Source organism: Salvelinus fontinalis, chromosome 14, assembly GCF_029448725.1.
Source record: "Salvelinus fontinalis isolate EN_2023a chromosome 14, ASM2944872v1, whole genome shotgun sequence".
Taxonomy (NCBI): Eukaryota; Metazoa; Chordata; class Actinopteri; order Salmoniformes; family Salmonidae; genus Salvelinus; species Salvelinus fontinalis.
This window is the reverse complement of record NC_074678.1, coordinates 33,777,030-33,790,445: the sequence shown is the minus strand read 5'-3', so window position 1 is coordinate 33,790,445 and position 13,416 is coordinate 33,777,030. Positions and strand designations below refer to the sequence as shown.

The following is a 13,416-nucleotide window of genomic DNA, read 5'->3' as shown; positions in this document are numbered from 1 at the left end:
GTGTGTGTGCTAGCTTGTGTGTTTTGTGTGAGTGAGTGTGCATCACCTGGTAGACCGCTAGTGATGGCTGTTAAACAGGTTGATGGCCTGGTAATAGAGGGTCTTAGGGGCCATGACAAATTTCTTTAGCCACCTGAAGTTGTAGAGGTGCTGTTGCGCCTCTACAACTTGATGATTGATTTGGAGTCGTGCGCGGCCACTCAGTCATGGATGAACAGGAAGTACAGGAAGGGGCTGAGCACACACCCCTGGGGGACCCCCATTTTGAGGATCAGCGTAGAAGGTATGGTGCAGGAGACGTTTTATAAAACGTGTGTCTTAAATCAGAGGAGCAGGGCAGAGGAAAAGATTAAATCAGTCAACCAGATGGGCTGGAGTCTCAACCAAGGCTGGATGGTTTAATCATCCACCTAATAAACCTTCAGCAATGTTGATGGGAACAAATCCAACACTTCAACACTGAGGTGTTAACCTCAACAAATAGAAGTGCGTTTTCCCCTGCGGTCATATATCATGGTGCATACAGCCATGGCACACTAGATGTATGTCTTTAGCATGTGAGAAAGATTAAGTTGAAATTGCGATGTACGTGATTGGGGAATGAGAGATTGAAACTCCCGGTGGATCGTTAGACTAATAACACGGACCAAGTTTATAATTTATTGCCTGTGACGTATCTCCTGAATATTTATTAATAGTTTACACTGTGTTCTTTTCCTTTACACCTAAATTGAGGATATAAATTACTACCCAACGCCAGCCAAAACCATAACTGTAGGCTACAGGGTGTTATTGGAAACGGTATCCCTCCGAGACACACTTTTCTGAAAAACAATCCACAGCCCAGCTGTTTTGTTTGGATTGAATGCAGCTGAAAGCGCTAACAGCATCCACCTTGTTAAGTTGTTGCAAAAGGCTGGCATGATATGAAAAGCAAGGTTAGAATGTATTAAAATAAAAAAAATCATGCTTTGTATATCACAAACAAACCACTTAACTGACTGACGGTTTCCCGCTCAACAAATTGTCCACAGCATGGGAGGGCGCTAACTTCCTGCAATGGATATGAATTTAACACACCCTTATTTAAATCAACTGTACTCTATCATTTACCCCAAGCAGCAGAGCGGGCATTGTAGCTGCACAGTGGACTACTGAGTGGATGCAATTAGAACAGAATTAGCTACCTTAAGTAAAACTTTAATATGTCTAATAGAAATGTGAAAGCCTGATTCCAATAGCAGATTTTTGTGGAAATGCTATGGAATTTTAATTGAAAACACATGCTGGGGTTCATAAATGTTTTACCATATTGATCAGTAAAGGCACCTCAGACCAGACCTTATAAGGTTCTACACAACCTCCAGAAATCTCACTCAGTCACTACTCTACCTTGGTAATGTAGTCAGAGGAACTATAAATGCCATGACCACCAGCCCTATGAGTAAACACAGTGTTTATGGTGTAGCAAGGCTTAGACTCTGAAACTCCAATTTGTCTGACCGAAGAGCAGTGGAGGAGGGGGACCCAGATTACAGCAGGAGAGCGAGAGAGGAAGAGGTTAAGAGGGAGAGAGAACGGCCCAGAAAGAGCCTGCAGACTTCCAATAGAGTAAGAGGGAGCGAGAGAAAGACAGAGAAAGAAAAATAGAGACAAAGAGAGAAAGTAACAAGATAGAGCCTGCAGTCTGTCTTTTAACAGAGAGAGAAAGAATGGTAGCAAGATAAAGAAAGAGAGGATAATGAGCTAAATCACTGAACCATGAGTGCAGTCCCTTATTCTCATCTATTACACACACACACACAATCACGTCCATATATATAGTACACACATGCACTGACACGTGCATGCACAGGGTACATATAAAATACGTTGCCATGCAGAGAAACAGTAGGTTCCTAGATCAAAGTCCCTCAGATCATTCTATAACACCGATAATGTCAGTCCCACTCAACCTCCGATATGTTCAAATCAAATTCTATTTGTCACATACACATGGTTAGCAGATGTTAATGCCAGTGTAGCGAAATGCTTGTGCTTCTAGTTCCGACAATGCAGTAATAACCAACGAGTAATCTAACCTATCAATTCCACAACTACTACCTTATACACACAAGTGTAAAGGGATAAAGAATATGTACATAAAGATATATGAATGAGTGATGGTACAGAACGGCATAGGCAAGATGCAGTAGATGGTATCGAGTACAGTATATACATATGAGATGAGTAATGTAGGGTATATAAACATAAAAGTGGCATAGTTTAAAGTGGCTAGTGATACATGTATTACATAAAGATGGCAAGATGCAGTAGATGATATAGAGTACAGTATATGCATATACATTATATTAAGTGGCATTGTTTAAAGTGGCTAGTGATACATTTTTGATAAATTTCCATCAATTTCCAGTATTAAAGTGGGCTGGAGTTGAGTCAGTATGTTGGCAGCAGCCACTCAATGTTAGTGGTGGCTGTTTAACAGTCTGATGGCCTTGAGATAGAAGCTGTTTTTCAGTCTCTCGGTCCCTGCTTTGATGCACCTGTACTGACCTCGCCTTCTGGATGATAGCGGAGTGAATAGGCAGTGGCTCGGGTGGTTGTTGTCCTTGATGATCTTTATGGCCTTCCTGTGACATCGGGTGGTGTAGGTGTCCTGGAGGGCAGGTAGTTTGCCCCCAGTGATGCGTTGTGCAGACCTCACTACCCTCTGGAGAGCCTTACGGTTGTGGGCGGAGCAGTTGCCGTACCAGGCGGTGATACAGCCCGACAGGATGCTCTCGATTGTGCATCTGTAGAAGTTTGTGAGTGCTTTTGGTGACAAGCCAAATTTCTTCAGCCTACTGAGGTTGAAGAGGCGCTACTGCGCCTTCTTCACAACGCTGTCTGTGTGGGTGGACCAATTCAGTTTGTCCGTGATGTGTACGCTGAGGAACTTAAAACTTTCCACAATCATCTCCTTTGTTTTGTTGACGTTGAGTGTGAGGTTATTTTCCTGACACCACACTCCGAGGGCCCTCACCTCCTCCCTGTAGGCCGTCTCGTCGTTGTTGGTAATCAAGCCTACCACTGTTGTGTCGTCCGCAAACTTGATGATTGAGTTGGAGGCGTGCATGGCCACGCAGTCGTGGGTGAACAGGGAGTACAGGAGAGGGCTCAGAACGCACCCTTGTGGGGCCCCAGTGTTGAGGATCAGCGGGGTGGAGATGTTGTTACTTACCCTCACCACCTGGGGGGCGGCCCGTCAGGAAGTCCAGTACCCAGTTGCACAGGGCGGGGTCGAGACCCAGGGTCTCGAGCTTGATGACGAGTTTGGAGGGTACTATGGTGTTAAATGCTGAGCTGTAGTCGATGAACAGCATTCTCACATAGGCATTCCTCTTGTCCAGATGGGTTAGGGCAGTGTGCAGTGTGGTTGCGATTGCGTCGTCTGTGGACCTATTGGGGCGGTAAGCAAATTGGAGTGGGTCTAGGGTGTCAGGTAGGGTGGAGGTGATATGGTCCTTGACTAGTCTCTCAAAGCACTTCATGATGACGGAAGTGAGTGCTAAGGGGCGGTAGTCGTTTAGCTCAGTTACGTTAGCTTTCTTGGGAACAGGAACAATGGTGGCCCTCTTGAAGCATGTGGGAACAGCAGACTGGGATAAGGATTGATTGAATATGTCCGTAAACACACCAGCCAGCTGGTCTGCACATGCTCTGAGGACGCGGCTGGGGATGCCGTCTGGGCCTGCAGCCTTGTGAGGGTTAACACGTTTAAATGTTTTACTCATGTCGGCTGCAGTGAAGGAGAGTCCGCAGGTTTTGGTAGCGGGCTGTGTCAGTGGCACTGTATTGTCCTCAAAGCGAGCAAAGAAGTTACTTAGTCTGTCTGGGAGCAAGACATCCTAGTCCGTGACGGGGCTGGTTTTCTTTTTGTAGTCCGTGATTGACTGTAGACCCTGCCACATACCTCTTGTGTCTGAGCCGTTGAATTGCAACTCTACTTTGTCTCTATACTGACGCTTAGCTTGTTTGATTGCCTTGCGGAGGGAATAGCTACACTGTTTGTATTCGGTCAGTTTGTGTCATATGCATGTCCATCGGGAGTGTGTTGCTGCTTTTGTGCTGTAGTTTGAAAGCAGGATGGGTTTCATGTGTGAGCCAACCCACTTGCTGGTACAGTAGTTTCTATCCCCCTACACTGCAGCAGGCAGCATCACAGTTAATAACTGCATGTTTCCAGTCACAACATACCCGGCCTCACTGACACTATGTTGGGTTTGAAAATCAATAACCCCACCGTTAAAAGGCCAGCCAATTTGCAAGCATGGGCAGAGCAAATCCATACGCTGCCAGTGTTTTAATGAAGGGAATCTTAACCAAGAGCCAGGGCCACTGTGGCTTTTCATTAGGCTGGGCTACTCCGAGCCAGGGTCCATGGGGGAGAAGGAGAGGGAGAGAGGGCAGGAGGGCTGAGGTTGAGATGGAGGGTGGAGGAATGGAGGGAAGGAATCAGAGTGATATCCCTAGAGATGGAGCGAGAGAGAGAGAAGAAGATTAAAGGACATGCCACTGGAATGGAGGAGAGAGGAGGAGAAGATCAGGGAAGCGAGGGAACAGAAGACGGTGGCTGCAGACAAATGGAAAGAGAGATGGGGAAGATTAACCGCAACATAGAAATGAAAGACTGTGAACGAGTGTGCGCTCCGTAGCTTGGTGACTTCCCCCTGAAAGAAACACAAACACATGACAGTTAGTTAGTCTGCCTTCATAGCGCCATATCCCTCCGCCTGGCCCATTCCTCCCCATCTCCTCCACTAACTAGGCTGCTCCTGCCTCAGTGTTGTTCTCCTGTAATTGGAGCTGCAAGCCCAAGACGTGCTCAGTGTTCGTCAGGCTGACAGTCAGGGCGGCTTCCATTAAGGTTTAATAAGTGAGTCGGCGAGGAGAGGGTTGCTGTCAGCCCGGTGGGACAGAGAGAGAGACCTGTCCCCCTCCCCTCTCCTCACTCTTCACCCATCTCTCCTCCAGCTGCTTTGTCTCCCCCAGCCATTGACACAAAGCAGAGTGGCTCCAAAGGCGACAATCACTAATGGCCTAGGCCTTTCAGAGTGCGATGTGCATCGTCTCACTGTGAGGGGCAAAAAGGAGACACATTGGGTCTGAATGGGAGGAGAATGATGCTGCTCCAGATAGGGCGGATGCATTTCAATGGTGGTTCAGTATCATTACCAGGAAAGGGCAACCCTCCTCGCCGTATTCTCTAGTTGAGGTGTGGGAACACAGACGCTCATCACAACCTCTCCCCACACCGAAACGACAGCGTACAGAATTGAATCTGATGTTCCATAGTGAACCCCGGACGTGCATTTTCAGGGAGAAATGTGAAAGGGAAAAGGGAATGGGAACTCCTCAGTGTAAGTGAAGTATGAACATTTCCAGATGTGGATGAAATTATGGTCCAAAGTTGTTAGAGAGCCATCAAGGCTTGTGGTTTTTAGGAATTACCAAACCCATGAACCAATTCATTACCTCATTGGTTTAGGAATAAAACAGGTCGCAGTAAATAAATATGACAGCAGTGCCATATCCTGTCATTTTTTCCACTGTCGCTCTCTGCTGCCTGGCTGCCACTGAACATCATCATTTAAGAGCACAGTACTTTCCAGAGTAATGTAATAGATACTGGCAGTGAATCCAAGTTGAATATTGGTCCAAAAAGAGAAAATAAATAGTGTATGAATCAGGGATATTTTTAGGCTGGCCTGGTGATGATGGATCAGGGATATGTTTAGAGAGAGAGAGAGATAAATGAGTGTTTAGCAGAAAACACAAGCACAATGGGAAGGACTATGCTTAGCCAGCAGAATGATGAGCTCTCTATGTGACAGATAGAGGGAAGTAAAAGGGAAAGAAAGAAAAGGGAAAATCAGTCACGTTAATATGAAACCAAAAACCCATACAGGTACTTTGTGGATATCCACTCTATAGTTGAAGATGCAATAGACACACAACACATATTTCACTCACTGTAACTATGGTACCCAGCGATCCGCCATGTATTTCCGAGGTCTATTAAATAAGTGATCAAACACTAATAAGAGTATAAAAGGACCTAGATTGACCAAGATGGCAACTTGATTAGCACTAAATCCTTTTCACTGTGGCCTTTCAATTCGCACCTTCTATTGTTATGGTTTTTATTAATGTAGGCCGTCCCCATTCTCTGCCTGTCAACGCATGGAGAACAATACTGTGTCTCGCCAAGCCCCAAAACCCACTAATTAGCTACTAGCTAGTTTATCCTACCTGCTCCTAATTATTGCCATTTGTCTCCATTACAATAAATGTATCAGATGATAAAGGTATGTTTGTTTAAAGCAGACCTCTGCTCCCTGCATTCTGGCATGTTCTTTCTCTGCTTTTTTTGCAGGGTGAATAAGTGGCTCCCAACATCCATTAATGACATCCATCTATTTCCTGTGGGGACTTATCTTATCTCCCTGACACACCCATCACCATCCCTTTGCTGTTCTAGTAATTTAAGAAACATTTACTGTTTGTCTGGGGCCTCTATTGCAGTAGTTTGCTGAAGGCCTCTTTTCTCTTTCTTCATCCCTCTCTCCTCTCTCTCCCTCTGTCTTTCTCACTCTTCCACTCTCTCTCTCTCGCTCACTCACTCACTCACTCACTCACTCACTCACTCACTCACTCACTCTCACTCTGTCTCTCTTGCTCTCCCTCTCTGTCTTTCTCTCGCTCACTCTTTCATAGTTTTTCCCTCATTTCCTCCTCTGGCTGGGAGTAAGCTCTTTGTTTTCTATTGGTATTGTCCCTGGTGCTTGCACTGCAAAGAACAAGTTTTCTCCTGACATTTTCTTAATTGATCCATGGCAGCAGCTTTGTGCTCTGCTGTTTTTCCACTGCTTTAGTAATTCATATATTCTGTTCTCCAGAGGAGCTTCTCTCAAGTTCTTTGCAGGGAAAATAAGCATATTGTCGTGGTCCTCTTTCAGATGTGATTGTATTTTTTAAAACCATTTCTCATGCCGTTAGAAGAAAATAACTTTGAAGTTCATGTGTTAATACAGTATGCAACTTAAAGCAATTCTCACTCTAACCGAGCGCTGCAGCTGTACATAGTCCATCTGTAAACAGCCCACCCAATTTACCTACCTCATCCCCTTACTGTTTTTATTTATTTACTTTTCTGCTCTTTTGCACACCAGTATCTCTACTTGCACATGATTATCTGATGATTTATCACTCCAGTGTTAATCTGCTAAATTGTAATTATTCGCTCCTATGGCCTATTTATTGCCTACCTCCTCATGCCTTTTGCACACAATGTATATAGACTCATTTTATATTTTGATTTTTTTCCTACTGTGTTATTGACTTGTTTATTGTTTACTCCATATGTAACTCTGTGTTGTTGTCTGTTCACACTGCTATGCTTTATCTTGGCCAGGTCGCAGTCGTAAATGAGAACTTGTTCTCAACTAGCCTACCTGGTTAAATAAAGGTGAAATAAAAAATAAAAATATAAAAAATTACTCACTATTAAAGGGATAGTTTAATGAAGCCCTTTATCCACTTCTCAGAGTCCAGGACTATCCCTTTAATTCCGGAATGTACAGGCATCTTCCGCTGCAAAGTAAATGTTCTGCAACGCTTCGGGGTTGGGAGATATTCTCAATCAGGAAGACAGTTATTACAGCCATTAAAATCACCATCCACTTTAGGTAATGAACACAATTAGCCGTTACACCAATAGCATATCTTCGCAGAAGAGCATTCATCCCCACCCACTGAGGCACAGGGAAATAGGCCACTTTCTCAAGCTGTAATCTCCCACTTTACTAAGGCCAGAGCTGAGATGATGTTAACTGTGCTCTGTTTACAGACTTTAGAACCCTGATGAAGGCTAAATGCAGAAACGTATTGTTGTTTTATAATGTATTTTTCTCTTCAACATCATTATTCCCCAGGAGTGTCTGAACCCTCTTTCACATATCCACCGTATCCACTGACTCATTTACAGCTTTTTCTGTTCATCTGTCTGTCTTTCTCTTTGTCTGTAGGTCTCCTGCAGGAGTCTTTCATTGACGAGCCAGATGGTCTGGTGTCAGTCAACCTGCTGGTTGTGTCTGCAGTTTCAGCTTTCGCCACGGGGGCGGTGCTGTCGGGCTTGGCTGTCTGCTGGATCATGAGTCATCGCCACCGCACACGAGGGGCAGGAGCCAACAGGAGCCGTAAAGGGGACAAGGAGCAGAACATGCTGGGTCAGGGCCGGAGCGGCTCAGTGATGAGCGTGACACGTACCAGCGGCAGCGAGAGACCCCGGTCACATTCTCAGGCAGACAACCCGTTTGTAATGCCCAACGGCTGGCCTAAAGGAGAGATGGATCCAGGCCTACCTACTCCAGAACAGACCCCCCTGCAGCAGAAACGGCCTCCACCCAGCATGAGAGATGTAGACTGGGACCAGAGTCAGACCTTCCTCACTTCAGTGGGCATGCCCTGCCCAGCCAACTCCGTCATCTACCTGAGCTCCAAGTTCCTGCAGGAGAGAGGTGGCAGGCACGAGGGCCCAGGGGATGTGGGGCCCCCCAACACGGAGCGAACACGTTACCTGGTCCTGGCCAGCAACCGGGAGCCCCATGGGGGACAACCCAGGACCACCCTGAGGAACTCTGCAGGTGAATACAACTACCCAGCCACGCCACAGGACTCCCCAGACCGCAGGAGGGTGGTCTCAGCCCCTAGCACCCAGATGGACTTTGGGGAGCCTCCCCGCTGGCCTCACGAGGGACTCAACTATAACAGCAATAACGGAGCGCCCTACCCCTCCCAGCGCCCGAGCCTGATCCGGGCCAACCACCACGGCCTTGCCGACTTCAGTCACCTAATGGGAAAGAGCGTGGGCGAGCCCACCCCTAGTGGCCAGTGAGGAGAAGAGCGCAATGAACCCCCCTCTGAAACCCATTTCCCCTCAGCAACTGGAATACCCCTCAGACTCTCCCTTCCCGAATCCTGCCCTGTCTGTCCTCTCTCACTGTCATTCAATGTTCTGACATCCCCCGGCGTCAAGCCTGACTGACTAACTGACTGAAGAGACTGGGTCTCCAGAAGCCAGCAGTTTAGAGAGAGAAAGAGAGAGAGAGAGTTAAAGAGATGAGGTTATTCTCCTCATGGCTGCAGCTCTGCTATCCCCCTGAGAGGTGCACCCCTCTGCTCCATACGTGGTTTAACCCACAGAGCATGGACTGGACACCATAAAACCAACCTCAAGGACTAGGAAGGGGTGCAAGGGAAAGGACATTTTGTGAAAAAGGAAAAACAAAAAGAAATGAGAACTGCTTCACTGATAATTTAGTTCAGTTCCAGTTGTGAAAGGTCTCATTCTACTATCTTGTGCTTTGCAAGTCATTCTTTGGGTGTGACATTTTTATTTCTGCTTTGCTTTTGTGCCAGCATCCAGCAGACAACCATGTGCTTTTCCTTGTTTTTTTTCTGGTCACCTCTATCAGTGAGCTCTATCAGTCAGCTCTATCAGTCAGCTTGTGTTTGATAGATATTAGCAATGCCAGGTGGCACTGGATCATGCAGTATGGGAAAGGGTTCCTGTCTTAATGTGGGCATACAACACACTGGATCTTTATTGGAATATGCTTGATAATGATGTCAACGATCCATCCCATTGTGTTAACAATCATGGAAAAACCACACATTTCTAGTGTGTTTCTAAAGCTCTATTATGTGTTTATAATCAGACCTTGTAACGGTCTCCTCCCCCAGTCTGCAGCCCAGACCTAGCAACAACAGCACTGGACTTGAACATGTTAAGGTGGAGGGGACAAAAACCAGCAGGGAGGAGATGAGAGGATGGTACCTTAATATCTCTGTGTTTCCTTGGAGAAGTTGAGGGAACAGCAAAAGACAGTCAGAGGGCACAGTGGTATAAGACAACCTTGTCCCTCCCACTCCCTTCCTCCTTCTCTGTCTGTCTCTCCCTGGATCTATGTGACCTGACCTGAGGCCTGGGCTACCCGGCAGGCCAGCGGACAGGAGAGAAGTGCACATAGCCCATTTAGGGGAATGTGAGCCTGGCTGTGGGAGTTAGCGGGCCCAGGGCCCTGCCACTGGGGAGCTCCATTCAGGCTCCTCTCCCTGACACTGAGCCTCTTTGTGCCCCAGAGCAGGAGGAGATGGCTGCAACAAATAGCCGTTAAGAGTCAGGGCCGGAGGGGCGAACCCAGTGCCCCAGCCCAGCGGAATATCAATGAAGACAGCAGTGCCCCCCTGCCCATCCCTCCGGCCCCCCTCACAGACACTGGCACCGTTTGGGACTGGGGCTGGGACCAGTCAGGGTGGTAGGCCAGGGATGGGCCGATAGGGCTGGGGCTAGGAGACTGGCCTCATTCAGACTGCTATCACTTCTATATCCCTGCCTTTCAGCATCTATACACAAGGGACACTGGCTCAACAAAGCAAAGTAGAACTGTTTGGGCGTGGATTGTCTCCCTCCACTCTCTCTCTCTCTGTTTGATGTTCTCCTTTTGTCCGCCTCTCTGCTCACTCCCCTGTCTGTAGATCCGGTGGCTCGTGTTTTTTCATCTGTGTCATGACTTGTGTGTGTGGATGCTGCTCTGTTTCAGGCTACAGCGGAAGTTGTCCATAATCTCCTTGTTCTCCCTCTAGTTCTCTGGCCCGGTAGCCATTATCTGAGTGATTTCTGCCTCAATCCCCCAACATTCACAAATCAGTGTTAACTGCACCCTCACCCTGAGCGCTCGTCGACAACACGCATGGGAGCGCATAGACTGGCTTCATTAGTGGGTCTGTGGGCTGGGAGGAGCAGAGGCTGGGCTGATCTGGGTAGGACTGGCAGAGAGTGGTGTTAGAGAAACACACAACAGAGCCAGAGATCACAAACATAAATCTTAGCAGGGCTTCAATACAAAGCTATGGCTACATTCAGAGCTGCCCTGAAACAGGGGGAGCAGATAGAGGGGAGGCCTGGCCTTGTATAGAAAGCCAGCTGTGTGGTGGGCTGAGGAGAGGAGCCAGGTTGGACGGTGGATTTGTTTGTCTTAATGTGTAAAGGGCTAAACCACTGAGGTAGAATACTAAAAGAGATTCATAGAGTGTAAACACATGATCTAGCTGTGTAAAAATGCCCACTCATGGCTGAGTCCAGGGAGACAAAGCAACAACTGAATGAGTGTGTATGCATGTGTGCGTTCATGTGTGTGTGTTGGTTTGTGTGTACTTGAAGTATATTAGTAGTGAGTGTTGCCATGAATGAGTAAAGTAGTCGGGAGTTGGGGAGTATATTGAAATAGCACATTCCATACTGTAGTAGACAAAACCACTCCTCCACGTTGTCGTCGTCCTCCTCCTATCTCCATTATAGCCCCGAGAGGAGTATTGGTTGAGAACATGGGGCCTTGAAGCAGTAGTGGCCCCCTGGTGCCCCCTCTTGTCTCCTCTCTTTCTCCCAGCCAGTGGTGTCCCCTAAGTGCAGTGAGTGAATGAGGCCTACTCTGCCTGCCCAGCCAGGCGTGCTCCAGCTCCCTCTCTTACACTGTTTCACTAAACATGCTTGATTAGGCAAAGTACATCCCAGCCCCTAATGGCGTGATGAGCCCCTGAGAAGATTAGCACAGACACATCAAGAGGGTGACGAGCACCCACTCTCCTCTGCAGCTATCCCCCCATACACACACAATCACACAGTTAAACACACATAAACATAGACACACTCAAACACACACACTGCTCCCTAATCAAATTCAGGATGCGATTGAATTACGATCCGCTGTTATCCCCAGGCCAGGGAGGAGGGAGGCCAAACTTGTGGCTCAGACCCAGGGATTTGCTCGTTGGAAGAGCCACACATGATTATCTTAGTCCACCATGACTAAACAGTTAAGGAATCTGTGGTTCCCCATAATACAACCCTTCAGGTTTGCACACAGAGAGACAAACAGACACATACACACAATCAGCCTTTCCCTCTCTATATGTTGTATTAGCAGCTACAATCAAACAGAGGTAGTTTTAAATGTGTCAACACCAGAATGAGAAATCTGGGTAATTTACTGTGAAGCGCTCAAAAATCTTTGTTCTTTTGAAATCAGTTTTGAAATGTTTTAACCCTTTATCTACATTTGCAATCCGCTGATGCAGTAAATTGCTTTCTTTGGCAGCCATTACTTTCTGCTGGACATGATATGTAGCTCACAGAGTGTTCCTCTCTCTCCCCCCACCCCCACCACCCACCCCCAACCCACATGACCTGATCTGTGTGTATAAATATCATGGACTGTGTGTGTCCCTGAAACCATGCCATTGTTTGTTGTTGGCTTGTTTTCCTGAGTAACCCAGTGATTTAGCTAATGCCCCCCAGCCAGAAACTGCCAATGCCAGGATGGGATGCCCTAGAAAGACCCAAACCAAATAAGAAGACATGTAACCGAATCTGTTAAGGAATAAACACGGGCAGCAGACATATTTATCATCGAAAGATAAGCACAAAAAAATGTTAGCATTTTTGTAAAGTTGTAGAGAGCATTCTATTTAGTCCGCACTGATCATTCTTGTCATGTTTTTTTTTTTTGTTTCTGTGGTAATATTTGGTTTGAGTTTTTGGGATTTGTTGTATTGGATTTTCTATTTCCTCTTTGGTGTGTGAGTTTGATGATGAAGTTGACGAAGATGATGATGAAGATTCTGTACTGTGAACAGCATCTCAGTATTTGCTCCCACTCTGATGCCTGTGCTGTGTCTGAGTTGTGTCTGGGAGGAGGAGAGGAGAGGAGGAGGGGATACAGACTGGAATCACAACAAAGAGAACTTTTCCACTCCTCCAGAGTCGAGTCTCCTGCTACAGTGACAGACTCCTGCAGTCCTGTGGCTCTCACCAGAGGCTGTCTGTCCCTGCCTGTGACCAGGGACACTGTCATTAAATGACACAACGTGTCCCTGTGTGTACATAATCTCAATGCTTAAATGTAATTTAAGTGCAGTAGCTGCATGACACAGCCTCTGTGTGTACAGAAGTAGCAACGTGTGAATTTATACAGTACATGCAAGTGTGTGTGCTTGTGTCTGCAAATCTGTCCATCACACAAACACATGCATGCACCCTCAAACAACAGCACACACACACACACACACACACACACACACACACACACACACACACACACACACACACACACACACACACACACACACACACACACACACACACACACCCTTCAGCAGTTGAACACCATTTCAACATTGTCCTCAGCTCTGCCTGTCACTTAGCATGGAGACTTTGCTCTCTGTCAACTTTCTTATTCTAATAAACCACTCAGACATTAACTATCTTCTTGTATCTTCTTTTACTCCAGTTATTTTGACTATTTATTCTCCTCCTCA

At 46.7% G+C, this 13,416-nt stretch overlaps 1 protein-coding gene across 5 annotated transcripts in view; it reads left to right on the top strand.

Annotated features, from left to right (window-relative positions):
* Positions 1–13,416, top strand: part of sema6bb (sema domain, transmembrane domain (TM), and cytoplasmic domain, (semaphorin) 6Bb) — a 144,463-nt gene that overhangs the window by 129,494 nt on the left and 1,553 nt on the right. For 4 of the 5 annotated variants that reach the window (XM_055861466.1, XM_055861465.1, XM_055861464.1 and 1 more), the window contains exon 17: positions 8,067–13,359. The exons of the other annotated variant lie outside the window; for it this stretch is intronic. In XM_055861466.1, coding sequence (XP_055717441.1) covers positions 8,067–8,935 — 869 coding nt within the window. In that variant the 3' untranslated portion in view covers positions 8,936–13,359. Of the gene's footprint in view, positions 1–8,066; positions 13,360–13,416 lie in introns of those variants that run through there. 5 annotated transcript variants of the gene reach the window in all.